Genomic DNA, 20,451 nt, shown 5'->3' on the forward strand with positions numbered 1-20,451 from the left:
GAACCTTGGTCATTTCCCTGAGCCTGCTCGCCCTGACTTTCCTGCCGACAGCTGTCAGGGACTCCAACCTGGGAGGGAGCCCCTGTTGTCTGTGCACAAACAGCTGCTGCTTGCCTAAGTAGGCAAGTTGGTCGGGAGGCAGGCCTGTGACAGAAGCAGCTTATGGAGATCCCCACCCTCACAGCCAGGAGGATTGCCAAGAATCTCAGGCTAGCCTGGGCTGTCCAGTGAGTTCTGGGTCAGAAAGTGAAGCACCCAAAAGAAGAAAACACCAAAAAGGCATCAGGCGCTCAAAGCCTGCCGCGTGAGACTGTCTGGTGCTTTGTTCTCCAAATGCCCCAGCCCTTTCCCTACCTCTCTCCAGAGAGAGAAGAGTATGAAACCGTTTGCAGATCAATTGATCCCAATTAAAAATTTAAAATGTCTTCCTTCAATGTGCCCCAAACTCTCACACTTCTGTAACTCTGCTTCTGCTATCTCACCCAGACAGAGTCTGCATTCCCTCCCCTCACCCCTCACCCCTTAACTCTGCCCTCCCCACACTGCCCTTCTTCCTGGACCACACTGTTCTTTTAACTTAATTTGGTAATTTGTTTCCAGCATGGAGTTGCCGCTGTTGTTTGTGGTCTCTGCCTTGTAAAGTGACATTCAGGCCACAGTGTGCAGTCGGATGAGTAGATTTAATGACATTTAATGACTTCTGACTTTAAGGACATTTAATGACTTCTGACTTTAAGGACATTTAATGACCTCTGATTTCTCCTCCGTGTTAGGTTATTCAATTCAGGCAGTCTCCCGGTGGAGTTAGTATTCCGATAGTTCTAGGCTACCGAGCCTTCAACTTAAATCTTTGGAAAAACAGGGTGAAGGAGCTACCAACCCCAGCAGCCAAGGTGGAGATTCAGCAGGTCCTCCAGAAGCCAGAAAGTCAGGTCTCTTGGCTTAATGTTTGCATAGGCCACAGGCACTTCTTGGCAGTCCAAAGTGGATCCCCTGAGTTCATTTGGAAGTTTCTTGAGAGTCATCATACATCTTGGGAGTCATGGGTCTGGTTCAGCATTTCTGCTTACCATGAACCCCACTTAAAACAAGAGTATTAAGTCTGACAGTCTCGGGCTCCAGGCTTGGCTTTGCTGCCATGTTGGAACTCCATGTTGGAACATGTTACCTCTGTGAGGCTCCATTCTCCTCAGCTCTAGGAGAACGGGGATGGCTGCATACGTCATCATACACAGGAGTACTGTAATCTGTGTATAACCAGCTCAGTGGAGGGCAGGCACCAAAGGAGTATTTCCTAAGTGGACATTCTGATTTGAGGTGATTGGTAGATGAGATGGTGATTTGGGGAACGTGTTAGCATTTATTAAGTATTACTGGACACAGAGGAGTGTCAGCTTAGAGTTGAAGGGGCTGCCTTGCACAGATGCTTTCATTGCCACAGGAGATGTTTGCGGAGTGTCTCAGACCTTTCCCGGGGCCTTCCGGTTCTCCCTGCCAGCGCTGTTTCTGTTAATAGTCCCAGGCATTCCCACTTTGAACTGTCCTCCTACCTCTCGCAAATCCCCAAATCCTCCTGGCAGGACATCTGCACTGTGTCCTCCCGACTACTCCACGGAGCTAAATGCTCTGCTTGCTTTTCCTTGGACACCCCCCCCGACCCCACCCCCGCTCCTCTGTTAGCCTGAGCTCTTATCTTGTCCTCCCGAGGTATGCTGAGGGCCGTGCCAGCCTGCCTATTTGCCTGGCCTGTTTTCTCTCACTGCCAGTACCTCTTGGATTCCAATTCCAAACATGGTATCCCTCCGGGGTCACCCTTTCTTCCGGTGCCAAGAGAGCGCGCATTCCAAATGGAACACAAGTGTGGCTGTCCTGCTGGCTCTCCACCCCTCATTCTGCCCGGGAACGACAGGGAGCAGGATGTGGCTGCTTCGTCCGCGTTGCTGAAGTCTCTGGCGTCTCGGTCCTACTTTCTCTCAGGACGGTGTGTCTGTTTTTTCGCTAAGAACTAAACATGAAGACTATCCTGAGAAAATCAGAGCCAGCGACGTTTACCGGAGTGCTACAGGGAGGACCAGAGCTTTGCTGAGAGACAGGAAAAAAGAAAAACAAACAAACAAACTTAGGTTTTCAAGCTTCCACGAAGAGTACCATGTTCTGCCATTCTTTCTCAGAGCCACCGGAAGCATCCGTGCCAGCAAAGGTAGAGTTGGTGGGGAGGACAGATTAATTGATTTCCTTTCCGTTTTTCTTTGCGGGGACCATATCGGAGCTCAGAAAGGCCTGGAGAGCCTCGGCAATGAGTGCCAACAGCAGCACGGTGGGCGAGCTCCTCTGGCACGGGCCGGTGTGCAGTGGTTGGAAGCAGGCTTCGGAGGGTGCCGTCTACCACCTGGCCAACTGCTTCCTGCTCATGGGCTTTATGGCAGGCAGCGGACTGTACGGATGCTTCTATCTCTTCGGCATCCTGGGCCCAGGCTTCCTCTGCTGTGTGCTGTGGGGCTGGTTTGACGCCTGTGGGCTGGACATCGTCCTCTGGAACGTCCTCCTGACAGTGGCGTGCCTGCTCCAGCTGGCACACCTGCTGTACCGCCTGAGGGCGGACACCTGCCCCGAGGAGTTCAGCCTCCTCTACAAGACACTGTGCCTGCCCCTGCGGGTGCCCCCGCAGGCCTACAAGAAGATCGTCCACTGCTGCCACGAGCAGGTCTTCACGCTGGCCGCAGAGCAGACCTACGCCGTGGAGGGCGAGACCCCCATCAACCGCCTGTCCCTGCTCCTCTCTGGCCGGTAAGCTCTTCTGTATGGCTAATGCCTGGAATTCCCCCCCAGCCCACACTTCCCATTTCCTGGCGGCCCTTTCCATTTTGTGTCCCCTTTCATCGAGGAAAGGAAGTGGCAAGTTGAACAAACCCAAATATATGTGTGTGTGTATATATATCCCCTAGGAGTGACTTTGCTTCCTCTTTCTTGACACTTTTAATAGGAAACTAGATCATGGAGCAACTTCCATGCTATCAAAGGTGACTGTGTGCATTTGCCACTAGAAGGTCTGGTGAGGCCAGACCCAAAACGGACACACACACACTCACACACACACACACACACACACACACACGCACACACACACCAGTGCGTGATGCCTATAGTGCAGTAACTTCTCTGTGAGCCTTAGAAAACTGACCATTCCAAAAAGATCGATGTGTTCCTTCCGTAAGCATTGAACACTTGTTAAGCACCAACTATGTGCAGGAAATTCAAAAACAAGCAAACAGAAATCCAGGAGGTTTCCAGCAACCCCTGTCCCCTGCCAGAGCATCAAGGAAGCCCCTGTTGTATCTGAGATGTGGAGTACAGGTACTCACAGCTACAGAGAGGAAATAGCCCTGTCTATATTCCAGGTGTCATTGTTCTCTTGAGAGACTGTAGTCTGAGGGAGCCGTGGTGGCAGGCAAGCAGGGATGCCCACAGATGTCTCCCTGGGGATTTAGCAGAGACATGTTCCTCAGAGGAAGAATGATGGTCGGCCCTTGGCTGGCTTCAGGCTCGGAGTGTGTCCACGTAGCCTCCCTGGCAACAGTGGCCACTGATGTTCAGTGAGGGACCTCCATGGGGCTCTGGGTGCCCCGCTTTGTGCACCCTTTGAAACGTTGCCTCATGGCACCTGGCCATAGACAATCCCATCCATCCTTGCTGGAGACCAGGCTAAAAAAAGACGGTAATCATTACGTTCTAGCCACAGGAAAGGGAAGAATGAGGAGGAGGGGAAAGAGGAAAGGAGAGGGAAGACTGAAAAGAGGAAGGGGAAGGGAAGAAGGGGAAAGGAATAAAGGGAAGGAAGGAGAGATGGAGGGAGGGAGGAAGAAACAAACTAAGATGGCGACTACACAGTGGTGAAAGAGGCTTCTGACGATGGTGGGACAGGCACTCTCAATCGTCCTAATGTGTCTAGATGTCTTCATGTATAGTCTCCACATATTGTGTGGGCTTTGATTTCATGTCCAGGGATTTGGAAGACATGGGCTGATTGAGTTATGACGGGAGACACTTGTTATAGGGAGACACTTTTGTGAGTGCAGTGACAGTGTAGACACATGCAATGTGCTGTAGACAAGTCTGCACTGACCAGCGCCTCAGTGTTCACTACCCACTCCCATGCTCCTAAGACAAACGGTGAATGCACGGGGCGTGCTCATTGGTGAGGTCCATGCTATTTGTCCCTCCCTGCTCTCCTGTTCTGGGGGGGGGGGACCAAGGCTAGCCAAGAATGGCCTCTCCTCTGGACGGTGTTCATTTAGCAGGAACACACAGTTACCACATGGCTCTGCTGCCTTGCAAATTTATTGTGAGCTCGTATAAGACTGTGTCCCTGGGAAGGGGAGAATAAGGCTTGCCTTTCTCCGTAGCTTTCCCTAGTGCATTAAGCATCAACAGTTAGAAATCAGGCCACTTCCGTGTCTCCCCCCTCATTTTCAAGGTTTGGGGTAAGGGCTTTGTTGCTGTTCTTTTTCACTGTTGTCTTCCACTGTCATGCTGTCTCAGCTTTGCTGAGTGGACAAGAGGGAGAAGGCTTCTCGCCAACGACTGGCTGTGGTGAGAGGCTGAACACCTCTAGGTAGAGAAGAGACCCTTTCTGTGCCAGGAAGTGCAGGCCCTTGTGAAGACCTCCCTGTCCTGTGTGGAGTGTCCCTTGGGGCCCTTTGCTCAAATCCCAGAAGCTCTTTTTGTTTGATTTTGACAAGGGCAGCCATCTCTTTCGATACTCAGAGAGCAAAGTGACCTTCTCAAAGCCCGTCACCCTGCTGAACTATGCTTACTCTTTTAGTTTCACAGAGGACACACTGTACCCACTCCCTCATGTCCAGCCCTCCTGAACAGGTCCCTGCCTAAGCTATTACAGTACAGGGAAATGCCCTGCCACTGATGTGATCAAGGAGGACACCAACGATAAAGACTATAGCACACCCACTAAAAACCACTTTGCTGTGCCTTGGGCCTGGTTAGACATTAGACAGACAGTGTCACGTCTTGGTGGCATGCTTTGGGAACCAACTTCCTTACCTGAGGAAGAGATATGACACAGGTCATGGGCTTCCTTCTCTCCTGGCATCTTCTTTTCCTAGTGATGCTTTTTCCTGAGGTTTTAATCTCTTCACACACACACACACACACACACACACACACACACATCTTTGTTCTTTTTTGTCCATTTATCCTCTTTCTTCTTTCCTTCCCTTCCTCCTTGCTCAGATATTTTTAAGAGTACTAAAACCAAAAAAAAAAAAAAAAAAAAATCCCAGTCTATCCTGCATTACCATAATGGCTTAATGGGCAGGCACACCTGAAGCAGCCATTTGCTTTTCTCACATGCTGTCTCCTTTCTCTTGCGAACATGTGCTTTTCCGAGCACTGCTCCTCACGTAGCCTGCATGGAAGGGGAAAGGCAGAGCGACACCTTCCATGGCAATGGAGACAGTCTACATCTATGCCATGCAGCAGCCACGGACCACAGGAGCTTGGTCTGTGGTTAATGTAGTCACAGTAACTGGACTGTTAACTGTATTTAACTTATGAATGTAAATCTTAATTGAAAGAGCCACATGTAGTTAGTGGACAGCAGAGTCCCAGCACAGTGCTTTGCATCCTGGATACATAGTGGAATTCCCGGAGAGATTTTTAAACTAGTAACGTCCAGATCTCACCTACAGAGATGTTTTTCTTATTGCTTTGGGATATGGCCTATACCTAAGACAGTTTTGGAGAGGTTTTTGTTTTGTTTTGTTTTGTTTTGTCTTTTTAACTCCCTTCCTTTTTTTTTCTTTCCATCCCTCTCTTTTCTCCTCCTCTTTTTGGTGTGTGTGTGTTGGTAGTGGTGATACAGGGTCTCACTTTAGTCCTATCTGCCTTGACACTTACGTAGGTGAGGTTGGCTTCACACTCATGGAAATCCTCCTGCCACAGCCTCCTAAATGTTGAGTGGCCACCCATGAGCTCATACATACATGATCCACCACGCTAGAATCATACACATAAGTCACTATGTCTAGCATAGTGCTCTTAACAACCCCCTTTTCTCTCCAGGACTCTATTTCTGCAGTGTGCAAGAGAAAACCATGTATGGTGAAAAGGAGGAGGACCAGGAGCTCTTAGTCTCCACGTTTAATTGGGCTGTGTCTGCTTCAGCTCTCCACACTTTAGCTGGGTATTTCTGCTGGAGGATTTGAGCTAATCAGCAATAAGTGACTTTAACAGAGGGCTCAGGAGCAGCCATTCTCCTTTCCCATTCAGTCTCTTTTCTCCTTCTGTCAGGGTTCGAGTGAGCCAGGATGGGCAGTTTCTGCACTACATCTTTCCATACCAGTTCATGGACTCTCCTGAATGGGAATCACTGCAGCCTTCCGAGGAGGGGACCTTCCAGGTAATAAGGAGCCCTGTGGCAGCACCATTAACCCGTCTCTGTAAGCTGGCAACATCGCCCCCCGCCCCCCCCATCTGCCCTTTGACTGCCACCAAATGTGATGCCAAGAATGGGTGGGATCTTGACCTCTGCCTTCTCTGCGAGAAGAGTGCTTGGGCTGCTGGGTCTGGGGACCAGGGAAGGCTGGTACTGGCCGCTGACAGGCAGTCATGTCACTTGGGTGCCTGCAGCTCCTCCAAAAGACTCAAGTCTACAGGATAAAAAAAGCTCATTCTACTTAGAGTACCAGTACCTCCATGCCTTGACCTTGCTTCTGCCCCTGTACCTGAAATGCATTTTTCTGTTCTAAACAAACCACCATGTTCCCCAGAAACCTTCTATGAGGGCTGCCCAGGTTGACCTTCTGACCTCTGTGCCCCACAGTTTGCTGCAGCCCCCTACCTGCGTGAGCTCTTCCTTTTGCTTATACTGCCTTTGTGCACATTGATCTCTATTCTAATGATGTAGAGACGGCTTCATCTCTGTCTTTATCCATCTCTGTGTCCGACTCTATCAGCATACTCCAAAAGACAGTCCCAAGAACACAGTTTTTCCTGAACTGGTTACCCACGAGCAGTTAGTATCTCAGAAGACTCTATGGGTCACGCACAGCCACTGGGAGGCGGATGGGGGGGGGCCCTGGCCACTCGTGTTCAACACCCCCTGCTGTTCTCTCGGCAGTCCTTCACACTTGTGGTTCTGGGTTGCCAAGGGCTAGCATGTGGCGTGCACTGCATTTTCATTATCTTGCCGAGTCACACAGCTTGCTAGATTGGACATTACTGTTATTCTGATTAACAGACAGAGCATCTGAGGCCCCAGAGTATCCTGTGCTCAGCCAGAGAGTGGTTGTCAGAAGAGTGGTCTGTTCACCCCTCTGCCAGACAGTTAGCTGGTCCTGGGGTCTATGTGTCTTCTGTGATGCCTACCAGAGAGTCCTCCAGCCAGTATATGCACTAACCCCGGAACAGACACACGCCAGGCAGTGCCACTGTCTGGGCCTGCTTCCGTCCTAGTCCTAGCTGCGCAGTGATACTGTCAGAGAGAGTGTCTTGCTGCCACGGCCAGGGCCACCAGCCACTGACCCCCTCCAATCACAGAACCTTTGTCTCATGCCCTCCCTCTCTGCTATGCCCAGAGGCATTCTCTGGGAACTCCCCTAGGCCAGGAGAATACCAAGAGCTGAGTGGCTGGAGCCAGACAGACCAGGCTATGTCACGGACAGGGAGGAGCAGGTGGGCCATGCTCCAAAAGAAGGGCTGTTACCCCAGATGGCCTCCCTGTTTGGAATGTAAGCATGCTCATATTCCACCTTTTATATCTTGCCTGTGTGCCTCATTTAGAAGCAGTGAGGCCACACCCTGGCTGTTGCCTGTGTAAAGTCCCGTTTCCTCTTTGCAGATATCAAATGTTGTTGAGTTATAGTTCGTCTTGACCTTGCCCTTCATGTAGTTTTGTTGATTGTGGGCACAGTCCTAGTGATCACCTAAATCCTAACTCCCGACCCATTTAACTCAAATCTCAGCACCCCAGCCACTCAGTGACACCAGAGCTGCTGGCTGCAGGCAGGGTGACACTCTCATTCCTCATCAAGGGCAGAGCACAGGTGCACCCCACAGAATTCATCGTTAGGCGCAGTGGGCATCCTGTTTCCCTGTTCTCATCGCCTGCCTATTCACATCATGTTCTCATAGAGAAAAGGCGTGGCACTTTCTCAAAACTTTATTACTGGCGGTCCTGTATGCGCGTGGGAACCAACCAAAAAGTGGGTTTCTGGGGGCTAGGGGCATGGTTCGGTAGGTGAATGCTTGCTGTTCAAGCATGAGAGCCTGAATTAAGATCCTCAGCACCCACAGAAAGGAAGCTGGACACGGTGACATATCCCTGTAACTCCCAGCACTGGGGGAGGAGAGACGGGCAGATCTGGGGGCCTTGTTGGCCAGCCAGTCAAGTACCAGGTTCAGTGTCAAAAACTAAGGTGTAAAGCAATAGAGGAAGGTAACTGGAGTTGACCTCTGCCGCCACGTGTATGTGCACAACCCAGCACACACACGCACACACACACACACACACACACGCACACGCACACACACACACACACACACACACACACACGTACACACTCAGACACACCCCTAACACACACATACACACAAAGTACATTTCGAGAGCACCTTCAGAGAAGGGTTCTTAAGTGCATGGGGGACGGGGCAAGGCATACATAGGTGCAGAGGCTTCAGCTGCAGTTACAGGATGTTGTGAGTGGCCTGACGCGGGTACGAGCAGCCAAACTCTGGGCCTCTGGAAGAGCTGGACGCACTTTTCACCGCTGAGCCATCTCTCTAGACTCTAGGGAAGGACTTTATAACGGACTCAAGAAAATGGCTCTAGGTCGTTTGGCAACATACAAGACTGTTAGTCTTCCCTTGTGTCATTCACTTGTGTCCCTTCCGAGATACTTATGGAGAACTTACCACATGTCAGGCACCGCCGAAAGAGTTCGGAATACATCAGTGAACAGCACAGATCCTGCCCGTATGCAGTTTACATTCTAGAGAGAGAGAGAGAGACGAGAATAGACTTCAGATATAACGAATAGGAAAATCAGAACTGCGAATTAAAAGAGGAGCAGAGAACTCGATGAAAGGTCGCAGTGTAAATGCACTGCCCACGGGTGTCCCTGTTAAACGGGTGACAGCTGAGCAAAGGCTTTGAGAGGTGACGGTGTCCACTCTGGACATCTGTAAGACAGAGGACAGAGCAAGTGCTCAAGTCCTGAGTTAGGGCTGCAAGGTTCAGGTACAGAAAGGGGAGCAGCTAGCAGAAGGGGAAGCGGCAGAATTGTCACAGGAGCCGCATTACATAAGGACCAGAACAGAGCATGGATTTTCCAGGTGGAGCTCAGGTTTCTAACAAGCGAGTCTGAACAGAGCATGGATTTTCCAGGTGGAGCTCAGGTTTCTAACAAGCGAGTCTTACTTAATGAAGAAGGAGGCTTCTGACCAAGTTCCTGGAAGGATGAGGAGGCTGCTAGTTGTTGCTGCCAGTGGGGGTTAGAAATGCATCTTGGGTCGTGCTCAGCTTGCTTCACGTTGGACAGCAAGGGGGCTGTTGCAAAGGCAGTTGGATAATCAAGTCTGGAATCTAGGAGTGAGAGATAAATTTCGGAATGGGTTTTATGCAGCTAACACTAAAATCCACTGGATGGGATAGCGTTGCCTAGGGAACACATGGACAGAGAAGTGATTCAAGAACCCAGCCTCCTCTGCTAAGAAGTTGGAGAGAGGAAGAAGAAACAGAAAATGAACCCAAAAAGAGGTCAAGAGGTTACTCGAGGAGGGTTGGCATTCTGAGAACCCCCAGAAAGACAGGGTGTCTAAGAGCAGCCTGCACAGGGGAACACCCATGGTCCCTGCGTCTGGCCTTGAGGACATTGATTGCCTGCAGGTCAGGCTCATCTGCTCTCTGCCTGCCACTGGTTCTTCGCTGGGACCTGCTGGTAAGGACATTGAGGCACAGGCTATGACAGAGCGTGACAGCCATGCCGTCAGGCATAGGCGATGGGCAGACTGAGTGCGTTCTCCTCAGAATTCTCTCAACGTGCCCAAACACGTTAACGGGTGTTACACAGCTGGGAAAGGGGTACAACAGAAGTCAGCAATTTCTGGCCTAGGTGACTAATTCAGGGCCCCCGTTTAGATGAAGTGGGAAACGGCGAGGAGCAGGAAGTGGGGGAGGGAGAGGAAGAGGGGAGCGGGTGATGGGAGGTAAAATGGTCAAGGCGAGATTTTTTTTTAAGGTGTGTCTGCTTAAAAGATTTATTTTTAGCCGGGCATGTTGGCACACGTCTATAATCACAGCACTCGGGGAGGTAGATCTGTGAGTTTGAGGCTAGTCTGGTCCTACAAAGTTGCCCACGACAGCCAAGGCTACACAGAGAAAACCTGTCTTGAGAAAAAAAATTATTATTATTATTATTATTATTATTATTTTAAACTTTCCAGCCAGGTGTTGGTGGTGGCACAGGAGCCTATGTGAAGTCAAGGCCAGCCCAGCCTGGTCTACAGAGCAAGTACCAAAACAGCCAGCTCTACAGAGAGAAACCCTGTCTCGAAAACAACAACAACAACAAAACTAAACAACTGCAGTTGTGAGTGGGTGCTGGGAATCAAACTCAGGTCCATCTGCAAGAACAGCAAGTGCTCTAAGCCCCTCAGCCGTATTTCTGGCCCTAAAAGGCAAGCATTTAAGGGGTTGTATAGTCTCTTATTGAGAATGCTTGGAAAGCCAGCACCATACTTCATAATCAGTTAAAAAAAGAAAAGAGAGAGAGAGAGAGAGAAAGCACCCAAATCAGTGCCTGGCAGGAGTCAGGGCTCAGTAAAGACTAGTCCTGATGGCCATTTTCACCTCTTCCACCTTCTCCACTTACAAACGCACCGTGATCCTATCAGCCAAAGGGTGTTGTCAACCAGATCATTCAAAACTGTCTTAAGTTTATTCCCCTTTCTATACTACCCTTGGAAGGAGTCCATTTTAATCTTAGCTTTGCTGCTCATCTTTGGTTTTAGTTTTGAGACAGGGTCCTACTCTGTAGCTCAGGCTATCCTAGAACTCATTCTGCAGCCCAGGCTGGCTTCCAGTTCCTGGCCCACTGCCTCTGCCTTCTGAATGCTGGGCTTATAAGGAATAGCCACCATGCCCAGCTCATCATTCTAACAAGGGTCATGGAGCCCTACCATATGCCAATCACATGCTGCTGCTTATTTCTCCTGCCGGCGTGATCTAGTTTGTATCCTGAGCACAGGGAATGTGCAGAAATTCCTTAAGAAACTAACTAAAGGAGGGGACCTGTTCCATTCTGCTCGTGGATTTCTCTTTCTCTGCCTTTATTGCCCCTGGGGTCATTGAGAGCCTTTGGGTTTGTAACCAAGTCAAGAGCAGATTCGGGGACCTGGGCCCCAGTGCTTTGTCCATCTGATACAGCTTGCCATACTTAATCTGTAGCCTTTTCTTGCAATAAACTCCCCCCCCCCCACCCCCCACGCAGCCCTTTTGGTGACACTGTTTATCCCTCTACCTCGTACTGGAGATTCAACCTAGGCCTTACACACACATGCTAGGTGAAGGCTCAACCGTTCCATTACTAAGTTATTTCCTTCCCTTACCTTGATTTTCTCCACTGAGGTGTCCAAGATGACCTTGAACTTGTCATCTCCCCACCTCAGCCTCCCAAGTAGCTGGGTTTACAGTCATAGGTCACCAAGCCTGGGTCTTACTTCTTTGTTCTTAAAATGAACAGTCTTCAGTTTGATCTCTTTCAGTGCCCTAGGAAGCCTCGCACCCTTTCTTCCTATCCTGCTCAGAATCTTTTGCAACCATTGTTGCTATCAGCTTTGGAACTGAAGCACTTAAGAACCAAGGAGAAGGGATATGCTCCAGGAGGTGACGGGCAAGAGAGCAAGGGACTGACTCGGGCCATGCACATCACACAGCCCACGAGAAGGCTGTCCCCGGGCTTCCTCCCGGCTAGGCCACAGAGAGCTACCAAAATCAGAACGGGCGACCTGTTTCTCTGCACATCAAACCCTCCCCTCTCTGCTCCTAACCCCGCAGGTCACGCTGACGGCTGAGACGGAATGTAGCTACATTTCCTGGCCCCGGAAAAATCTTCACCTTCTCCTGAACAGAGAGCGATACATCTCCCGCCTCTTCGCGGCCCTGCTGGGCTACGACATCTCCGAGAAGCTCTACAACCTCAACGACAAGCTGTTTGCCAAGTTTGGGCTGCGCTTTGACATCCGCCTCCCCAGCCTCTACCATGTTCTGGGTCCCTCAGCCTCAGATGGAGGACCAGAGTCCGAGAAAGATGAGGAAGAAGTCTTTGAGGCGGCTGTGTCCCCTGCTCAGGCCAGGCCCATCTGCATCCTGCCAACACCCCCTTGCTCCCCACCTCCAGCTACCACCAACGTCTCTGTGCCTCTGTCCCGGGCCAGGATGCCCAGGCCTGACAGTGGCACCCTGGGTGAGGACTCCACCAGTCTGGTGCTGGAGGATTTTGAGGAGGTTTCGGGATCAGAGTCGTTTATGGATTATAGGAGTGATGGGGAGTACATGAGGTGAGGGCGGAACTAACATGGGCACAGTCACCGGCTCAGGAGCCTACGTAAGTACGCAGAGGGAAGGGAATGTGCCTGCTCCTGTCGCTGCTTACCCTGCGTGTGCTCACAGCAGGTGCCTGCATGGAGAATGGGCTGACTGACGTTTAGAGCCAGCCAATGGGCTGCTAATCTTTCGCGGGGTGGGCGGGACTAGATTTTGCTAACAGCTAAGACTACCGCTGGGGCTAGGGGAGGATTTGTAAGCAGCATGTATTTCAAAGGGGAGGGAATGTGGGCGTGGTTCTACCGACTGTCTCTGCGAAGTCTATTGAGCCTCGGCTGGGAAGGACTGTTAGATCAGAGTGACTGGGGATGGCAGGGAAGTCTGGGAAGCAAATGGCCCTGTCTTGCTTCCCTCCTGCATAGTGGCAGACGGTGCTGGTCACTCAGGCAGAGGCCTGGACATTGCTTTGATTAAACCTTCCTGTGATAGATGTAGGACAGCCTGGATTTCCCCAGCAGCCCACATGTGTGGGCAGTGGTCAGGTCCTGCACCCAGGTGACCGCCCCGAGGGAACAGGAGTTCCCTCTCAGGAGTGTGTGCCAGGAAGGCTGTGTTCAGCAGTTCTGGGAAGTTGCTTTCGTGTTCTCCTGACTGTTCTTACAATACTTGACATTTTCCTCCGGACTCTACCCGACTGTGGTGGAGGCTTGGATTTTTCTGAGGAAAACCCCACCGTCCACGATCTGGAAGGCATTTTAAGTGACAGGGGTGCACGGAAGGGACACATTATTCTTCAGGAAGCACCCACTAGTTCAGTGACGAAGGCCTCTGAGGTGCACCGAGTAAAAGGGTGGGTGTAATATTTTCAAACAAGCCACACAGCCGATAAAAGAAGCTAGAGATGAAGGCCATGGAGACAGACATTGGCTTTAGAGATATGGAAGCTATCATGTCCCGCGAAGTAATTCCAAGACTCTGAAGCCCATGATAGCTTACTTTACTTTCCTTTGTCCTTGCCCCCGTCTCTGCCTTTCCACATCTCCTGCTCCGTTTCCCTTCCTTGCTGACCAGGGTGAACTGTGAGTGCTTCCTTTTGCCCAGGCTGCCTCTCCACCTCTTCAGTTTACAGAGCTCTGACTTCTGCTCTTCTTTCTGGTTTTTTTCCATTCCTGACTCCACCTTGGTCCTGCGGTCTCAGTTTGTGGCTCTAAGCATCCCTCTTGTTCACTCTTCACTCTCTCCCTCCCCACCTGTCCCCTGCCCTCTTCCATTTTGTTGCTTGGATGTTTAGCAGTCTGGTTGCTTTCTCCTTTGCCCAGTCTCTGGCTTTGCCCTCTCTTCTCTTCCTTAAGCAACCTTGTGTCTCTTGCTAATTTTAAATCCTAACCCTCCAAAATCAGTACCCATTTCTCCGAGGATAAAAACATAAATAAATAAATAAATAAATAAATAAATAAATAAATAAAGCAACAACATTCAAATAAAGGCCTAAAAAGCTCCAGGTCTAAGGATGTTTTCCAAACATCAGGGGACGCGCAGCAAGCTATATAAGGAGGAGACTGTGTTCAGCTCTGCAGCAAAGCAAATCCGGACAGAATATACTCCATGTCAGCATTAGAAATCACCTTAGCGCTAACAACCTGAGGCATCTCTTCCGGGAGCCTCACTCTCTTTGCAAAGCCACGAGATGCCTCGTGAGATGTCACACAGTGTGTAATTGACACCCCAGAAGCAACTCATTCTTCATCCCAAGCTGAAATCCTTCTACCTTTCAGCCTTGAGCTCATTTTTCCTTTCTAAGAGTGAGTCCAAGTTATGGCGGGATCTTTCCCAGAACCACTGCTCACCTCCAGATCCTCCCCTGTGTACCCCGTTGTTATTTAAATAGCCGAGAGGAAGGAAACAGTGCGTGGATTTACTTGCAAACCACAGAACGCTCAGAATGAGCTGAAAACAGTCATAACTGGTCATAGTTTAGAGGGCTTCCATGTGACTGAGTGACTGCTCCTTCCCTGCCCTGAAACCTACCCTTTGCCTTCCCACCTTATGGGGAAGGGCTGGTGGGGACAGCATTTCCAACAACTCAACAAGTGGCCCCTGTGGAAGTGGTTTGGTTTCCAGCTGGCAGAATCCTCTCCCAACCTCATGCTGCTCCCCTCTACGAGTTCTGCCAGACCTCATTCACACTCTTCCTTCAGAGGGGAAGCTGATGGCTGCCAGTGCAAGCAGACAGCTATGGGAAGACGCCTGGCTGACGCTAGGCTCTTAGAAGTAGGCCCACAGGCTGTTTTGCTTCTTCATTCACATTTTAGTTAGGGTTTCTATTGCTGTGATCAAACACCACGACCAAAACAGCATGGGGAGGAAAGGGTTTATTTGCTTCCACTTCCACATTGTTGTTCATCACCAAAGGAAGTCAGGACAGGAACTCAAACAGGGCAGGAACCTGGAGGCAGGAGCTGACGCAGAGGCCACGGTGGGGTGCTGCTTACTGGCTTGCTCCTCATGGCTTGCTCCTTATTGCTCAACCTACCTTCTTATAGAACCAGCCCAGGGATGGCACCACCCACCCATAGTGGCCAGGCCCTCCCTCATTGACCACCAATTAAGAAAATGCCCAACAGGCTTGCCTGCAACCCAATTTTATGGAAGCATTTTTTTTTAATTGTGGTTCCCACCTTTCAGATGACTTCGGCCTGTGTCATGCTGGCATAGACTGGCCAGCACAACCCATGAGCATTAAGTAGGAAGCAGAGCGCTTTCTTCAGGAAGTGGCAACAGAGGGTGGCTCTGTCTCACACCTGTGGCCTGAGAGGACAGGACTGAATAACTTCAGAAGTAACCCCTCCATCTTCCAGAATGAAAGAACTGAAAGGCACAGCTGCCATGGCTAGGCACTGGGCACAGCTAAAACTGGGGTCCGAGAGGAAATGGAAGCCCCTCAAGGATCCCACGATACTTGGCAAACCCTCTGGAGCCAGGCGCTGACACCCTTCTTTTGTTTCTCTCTGCAGCTTCTAGAAGTCCTCTCCAGAACTCTTCTCAAGTCATGTCCAGAGCACAGGCCCCTTTGGCTCCAACTCACACCCCTGAGCTCTAAGGATCACAGAGCTGCTGCCTCTGTGGCCAGGTGGCCCTTTTCCATGTTCCCTGGACGGCCACTTGTACTCACGTCCCTCCTCCCACCCTCCAGAAAGATCTGGGGCAGGAAGGGAAATGGACATGCCATGCCAGCACCACATCTGCCCCGGGGGTGTCCTGGAGAAACTCACCTTCTTAAACCTTCCTTCTGGGAGGAGGGGTCCAGAGGCACCGGTCCCGACTCCATCTTTTATGGAGTCGCAAGACCTTGGCAAGTTACACGGCCTCTGAGCCTGGTCTGTTAGCGTGGCTACGAAGTGATGTCACAGGGTTGTCGTGAGGATCCTGCGAGCTGATTGGGTAAAGCACCTATGACGTGGCATGGCATCGCACAAACACTCAATAAAGCACTCCACGCCCCTCCCTGCGTTGTTACTTTAAATTGTCTGAATGGATCCAATGACTTTTATTTTTAATTTTTTGTTCCCAGAGTTAAGGTTCAGTTGAAATAGAAAATTCTAAACCCCCAAATTTCCCTTCAGTCTTTAATTTTTAAACACAAATAACTGTGCCCTGTTTACGAGTCTCGCATTAAATGATAGTCCTTCGAAGGATTTTGGAAGTTTAGCTAGTTAGTTTTCCTTCCTTAAACACTTAAAAGTGGCTTACAAGTTGAATATATTCTGCTCTGTTTTTTTTTTTTTTTTTAATCTGTTGTTTATTTTAACTGAAACAATATCTCACCACTACACCCAAGGCTGGCCTTGAACCTGCAATCCTCCTGCTCCCTCTTCCTGGATGCTAGGATTACAGGTGTAGGTGTACATCACAATACATACCTTGCTGAATATATTCTACTTTTTTTTTTAATGTCAATGTATGATCTGGTTACGTAATGCTGCGTAATCCGTCTCCTCAATACGGTGCTTGAAATACTGTGACTATCTGTTTTGTTATGACTAGCTTGATGGTGGGGCAGCTACGTGGGGCTCACCCAGCCCTGTGCTCTCTCACAGGTTATTGCTTTCAGCAGGTGCTGGGCCTCCCACTCAGCCTGTCCGGGGTGAGACTAAGAAAACTCAGTCAGCTGACGACTAACCAGCTGGCGAATCTGGCTCCCTCCCCATGGTTGGCTCTTGCTGCCATGTGGCTCTCTAGCGTACTCTTAATACACATTCTCTCTAGCATACCCATTTGGACCAAATACGCATTTGGATTTGAGCAGAACCGACGGACATCCTTGCCCATATGCTTTGGTGTGCATATGTGTGCATTTTTTGAGGCTGTACCTAGGGGCGGTGTCGTCAAGGCCTCGGGCATTGAGTGTATGCACATTCAGCTGCAGCGGATTCTGCCAAACCGTTTTCTTAAGAGACTCTCCTACCTTGCATTCCTTCCAGCAATGTTAGAGAGTCCCTCTTAAGCAGTCATGATTTTTTTTTTCTCTAATCTTCCTCTTTTGGATATGCATAACAGCATTTGATTATAGTTACAATTTCCATTTTCCTGATGGATACTAAGTAAGGTTGAATACTTTTTTTTTTCTTTTCTGCCTCTCCCCCCTTTCCCCATTTTCTTGGCTAGCTTGGAGCTAGCAAACCCTCCTATTTCTGCTTCTCCTCAATGCTGGTGTTAAAGTGGTGGAGCACCCAGCTGGTTATATGGATGCTGGAACCCAAACTCCACACTTTGTAGTTGTGTAACAGCTGCTCTGAACTATGGAGCCATCTCTCCAGGCCACAGGCTTCACCCCTGAGTGAGTGTTTTCTATTATGACCTGGCTGGTCTAGTCTCTTAGCAATTTCTCTATTTGCTGGATTCAGTTTTTTTTTTCTTACTGATTTATAAAAATACTTGGCCTTTATACATTTCCAGCAAATACGTTCCTTTCCCCCTGAATGGCGTCTTTTAATGAACAGATGTTTGCCTTCACTGTAGTGGTGGCTTCACCCTTTTCCTGAGGTTAGTTAGTGCCTTCTGTGTCACGTTAAAGGATCCTCTGCTCCCCTGAAGATGGTCTTCATCTTATCCCTCTAGCTGTTTTATTGTTTTACAGTTCATGAGGAGGCCAGGGACAGCCTGTGTTTGGTTTTGTAGTACAGCATGAAGCAAGGGACCATTTGGGTACCCGGTTGCCTGGGCAATAGTTACTGAAATGGTTATGTTAGCCCTTACATGAGCATCCGCCACCTTTGTCATAAGTCAAACACCCCTGGATTTGTAGCTCTTTCTGGAGCTGTGCTACTGCTCTGTTTGTTTCTTGTACTAGCCCTGTGCTGTGTCCCAGCCCTCTCCACCCTGTGTGTCTATCCATTAGTAACACCAGCTTACTGGAGCTACTGCGGTGTCGCAGTAAGTGGTGCTATCTGGCAATCTAAGTGTTCCTTGGGTCTGGCTGTTACAGGCATTTCCCCTCACACATCTGCATAAGCCTTACAACCAGCACATCAATTTCAAAGCATAAGCAGATCAAGTGTGGAAGAGTGTCATCTTCACACCATTCACTTTTTTCAATCTCTGAACATAGTTTAACATTTTATCCATATAAGTCTCCTTTATTTTCTCACAATCACATTTTTTTGTTTGTTTTCCAAGTACATGTCCTAGCCTTGCATATTTTTATAGTTATTTGGTGAATTTGGTGTGAACATAAATACTTTTTACTTTCTAATTTACATAATACAACTTACATAATACAACTAACTTTTGTAACTTCACCCTCCACCCAGTAATTATGAGAAATACATGTATTAATTATCGTCATTCATCTACACATTCTCCAAGATTTTCCAAAGATAAATTTGTGTTATCTGTGAGTAATTACAGTTTTTATTTATTCATTCCTGATTCCTCCTTCTCCTTCTATCCTCTCTTCCTTCCTGGTACCTATTTTGTAAAGTAAAACCTTTAGTACAAGGGCAGAGTAAATGACAGAAGGCATCTTCCTTTTATGCTTATCTAGAGAAAAAAATATTTTTGATATTTCCTCAGTAGTCTGATGTTTGCTGCAAACAACATAAAAAGAACCCAAAATACCCCACAAAAACAGGGCCTTAAAGTGTTTCCAATTATCGACCTCCCTGTGTCTGCCTTCTGAGCATTGTTATCACAGCCATGCACCAATATATCTGGCTGTTACTAGGGTCTCATGATGCTTTTCTTTTTCAGATGGACGTTCTCTGTATTCCTGTTTCCTTAAAGCATGAATGAATGCTGGTCTTATCAAATGGTTTTCTTCACTTTTATTATTATTGTTTTGTTTTGAGGGTTTCATGTAACCAAGGCTGGACTGAAATTTGCTTTGTATCCAAAGATGTCCTTAAACTCCTGATCCTCCTGCCTCCACTCGCCAAATGCTGAGGTTATAGGTGTGTATCACCACACCAGGACTCTGCATTGATTGAGATTACTTTTCTCCTCTATTCTGTTAACACGGTAAATTCTACAAATAGAGATATTTTTTAAAGCAAAGAAAAACAAACAAACAAACAAACAAAAACACTTGCATTCCTGGAATGAATCTATCTTATTCCTGGAATAAACTCAGGTTTATTATGATATTTTCATGTATTCTGGATGTGGTTTGAGAACATTTTGCATCTGTGTGTCTTGTGATGTTGGAATGTTGTGATGTTGGAATGTTGGAATCACACTCACTTTATAACGCTTAATAATTGAGCTCTCTCTATCACTCTTTTTCCCTCCTTCCCTTTCTCTTTCCATCCCACTCTCTGAAAGATATACTTAAATCAAAACATAATGCCTCATCCTTTGCTCACCTTGTCTTACTCTTTGCTCGTGTGCTCATGCCCCAAACCTTGGAGACTTTTTGTCATACCATCACAATTTGTCATCAGATTGTATGCCACCCTTCTCCATGGGAAGCACTGCCATCAAGCCATCTTTACTTTAGAATCAGATCCCCTGCAATGTAGCTGCTTAGCAGTCCCTCCTCCCCATAGCCCATTCCTCACACAGCAAAGTGCTCATTTGAATGTGTAGGAGTCTCAATTTTCACCATGGCGTGCAAGAGTGCAGGGAAACCACCGAGCTAGACCATTCCATGGGTAGAAAGAAAGGTTTATTTGTGGCTCAAACTGCAAAGGCAATGGCGGGCAGGGGTGAGGGTGCATTGCAGAGAGAAGCAAAATAATGGAAAAGAAAGTGGATTCTATATGACAGTCTGCACAGTGGGAGTCTTTGAGCTGATACTTTTTTGAGAGGCCAGGAGCTAGATGCCCTTGCCCGAGGTGGTTGGCCTTTGCGGGCAGAGTAAGGCATTAAGGGAGATTCCTGTTAAACAGAAGCATGCCTTGTGAGATCTGATTTTCTGGTACACAAAAGCACAACTTTGGGCTCCTGTTTAACCAGTAACAATCCTTCTGTTTACCCAGCCAAGTCCTTCTGCTTAGGATGTTGTCACCATCACTGCCATTTTGGGGGTCTGCTTTGGACCTACCAACCATAAGGAAAATAAATAAAGCTGTGTAAGGGCTGGTTATCGTCCAGCTCAAAATCTGAAATGATTTTCTATTCCACTTGAATAAACCCTGAGCCTCTTACTGGCATGATATTAGTCAGCCTGGCTTTTTTACTGGCATAAGGTTTATTTTCTGAGCCCCCATGACTCACTAGGGCATCTGTCGGTGTTTCTGCAGTTCAGAGATTCTGTTGATTTTGATCATCAGGTGCAGTCATCTTCAGGAAGGAAAGGCTGGGTCCTGTGGTCTTTCTCCTGCCTTGAACTAGAAGTGCTTGACACCATCCACCAGTTAGATCCTGTCACACTGACCCAGTTAACAAGCAGCTTT

General features: G+C 48.7%; 1 protein-coding gene across 2 annotated transcripts; it reads left to right on the forward strand.

The window, feature by feature from the left end:
- Positions 1-1,683: 1,683 nt before the first annotated feature.
- Popdc2 (popeye domain containing 2) lies at positions 1,684-16,060 on the forward strand. 2 transcript variants are annotated; one of them, XM_021648570.2, is made up of 4 exons: positions 1,684-2,787; positions 6,307-6,415; positions 12,071-12,620; positions 15,574-16,060. In XM_021648570.2, the coding sequence occupies exons 1-3, from the start codon at positions 2,297-2,299 to the stop codon at positions 12,575-12,577; spliced, it is 1,107 nt and encodes a 368-aa protein (XP_021504245.1). In that variant the 5' UTR covers positions 1,684-2,296; the 3' UTR covers positions 12,578-12,620; positions 15,574-16,060. The 2 variants fall into 2 exon arrangements, with proteins under 2 accessions (XP_021504245.1, XP_021504247.1); XM_021648572.2 differs by having other exon boundaries at positions 1,685-2,787; positions 12,071-12,479.
- Positions 16,061-20,451: the final 4,391 nt, after the last annotated feature.

Source organism: Meriones unguiculatus, chromosome 17 (assembly GCF_030254825.1).
Source record: "Meriones unguiculatus strain TT.TT164.6M chromosome 17, Bangor_MerUng_6.1, whole genome shotgun sequence".
Lineage (NCBI taxonomy): Eukaryota > Metazoa > Chordata > Mammalia > Rodentia > Muridae > Meriones > Meriones unguiculatus.

Excerpts from the sequence above, each read along its gene's own strand:
- Popdc2 (XM_021648570.2), top strand. The coding sequence starts at position 2,297 with ATGAGTGCCAACAGCAGCACGGTGGGCGAGCTCCTCTGGCACGGGCCG. Across the intron at positions 2,788-6,306 it reads TCCCTGCTCCTCTCTGGCCG|GGTTCGAGTGAGCCAGGATG; the intron begins GTAAGCTCTTCT and ends TCCTTCTGTCAG. Across the intron at positions 6,416-12,070 it reads CCGAGGAGGGGACCTTCCAG|GTCACGCTGACGGCTGAGAC; the intron begins GTAATAAGGAGC and ends CTAACCCCGCAG.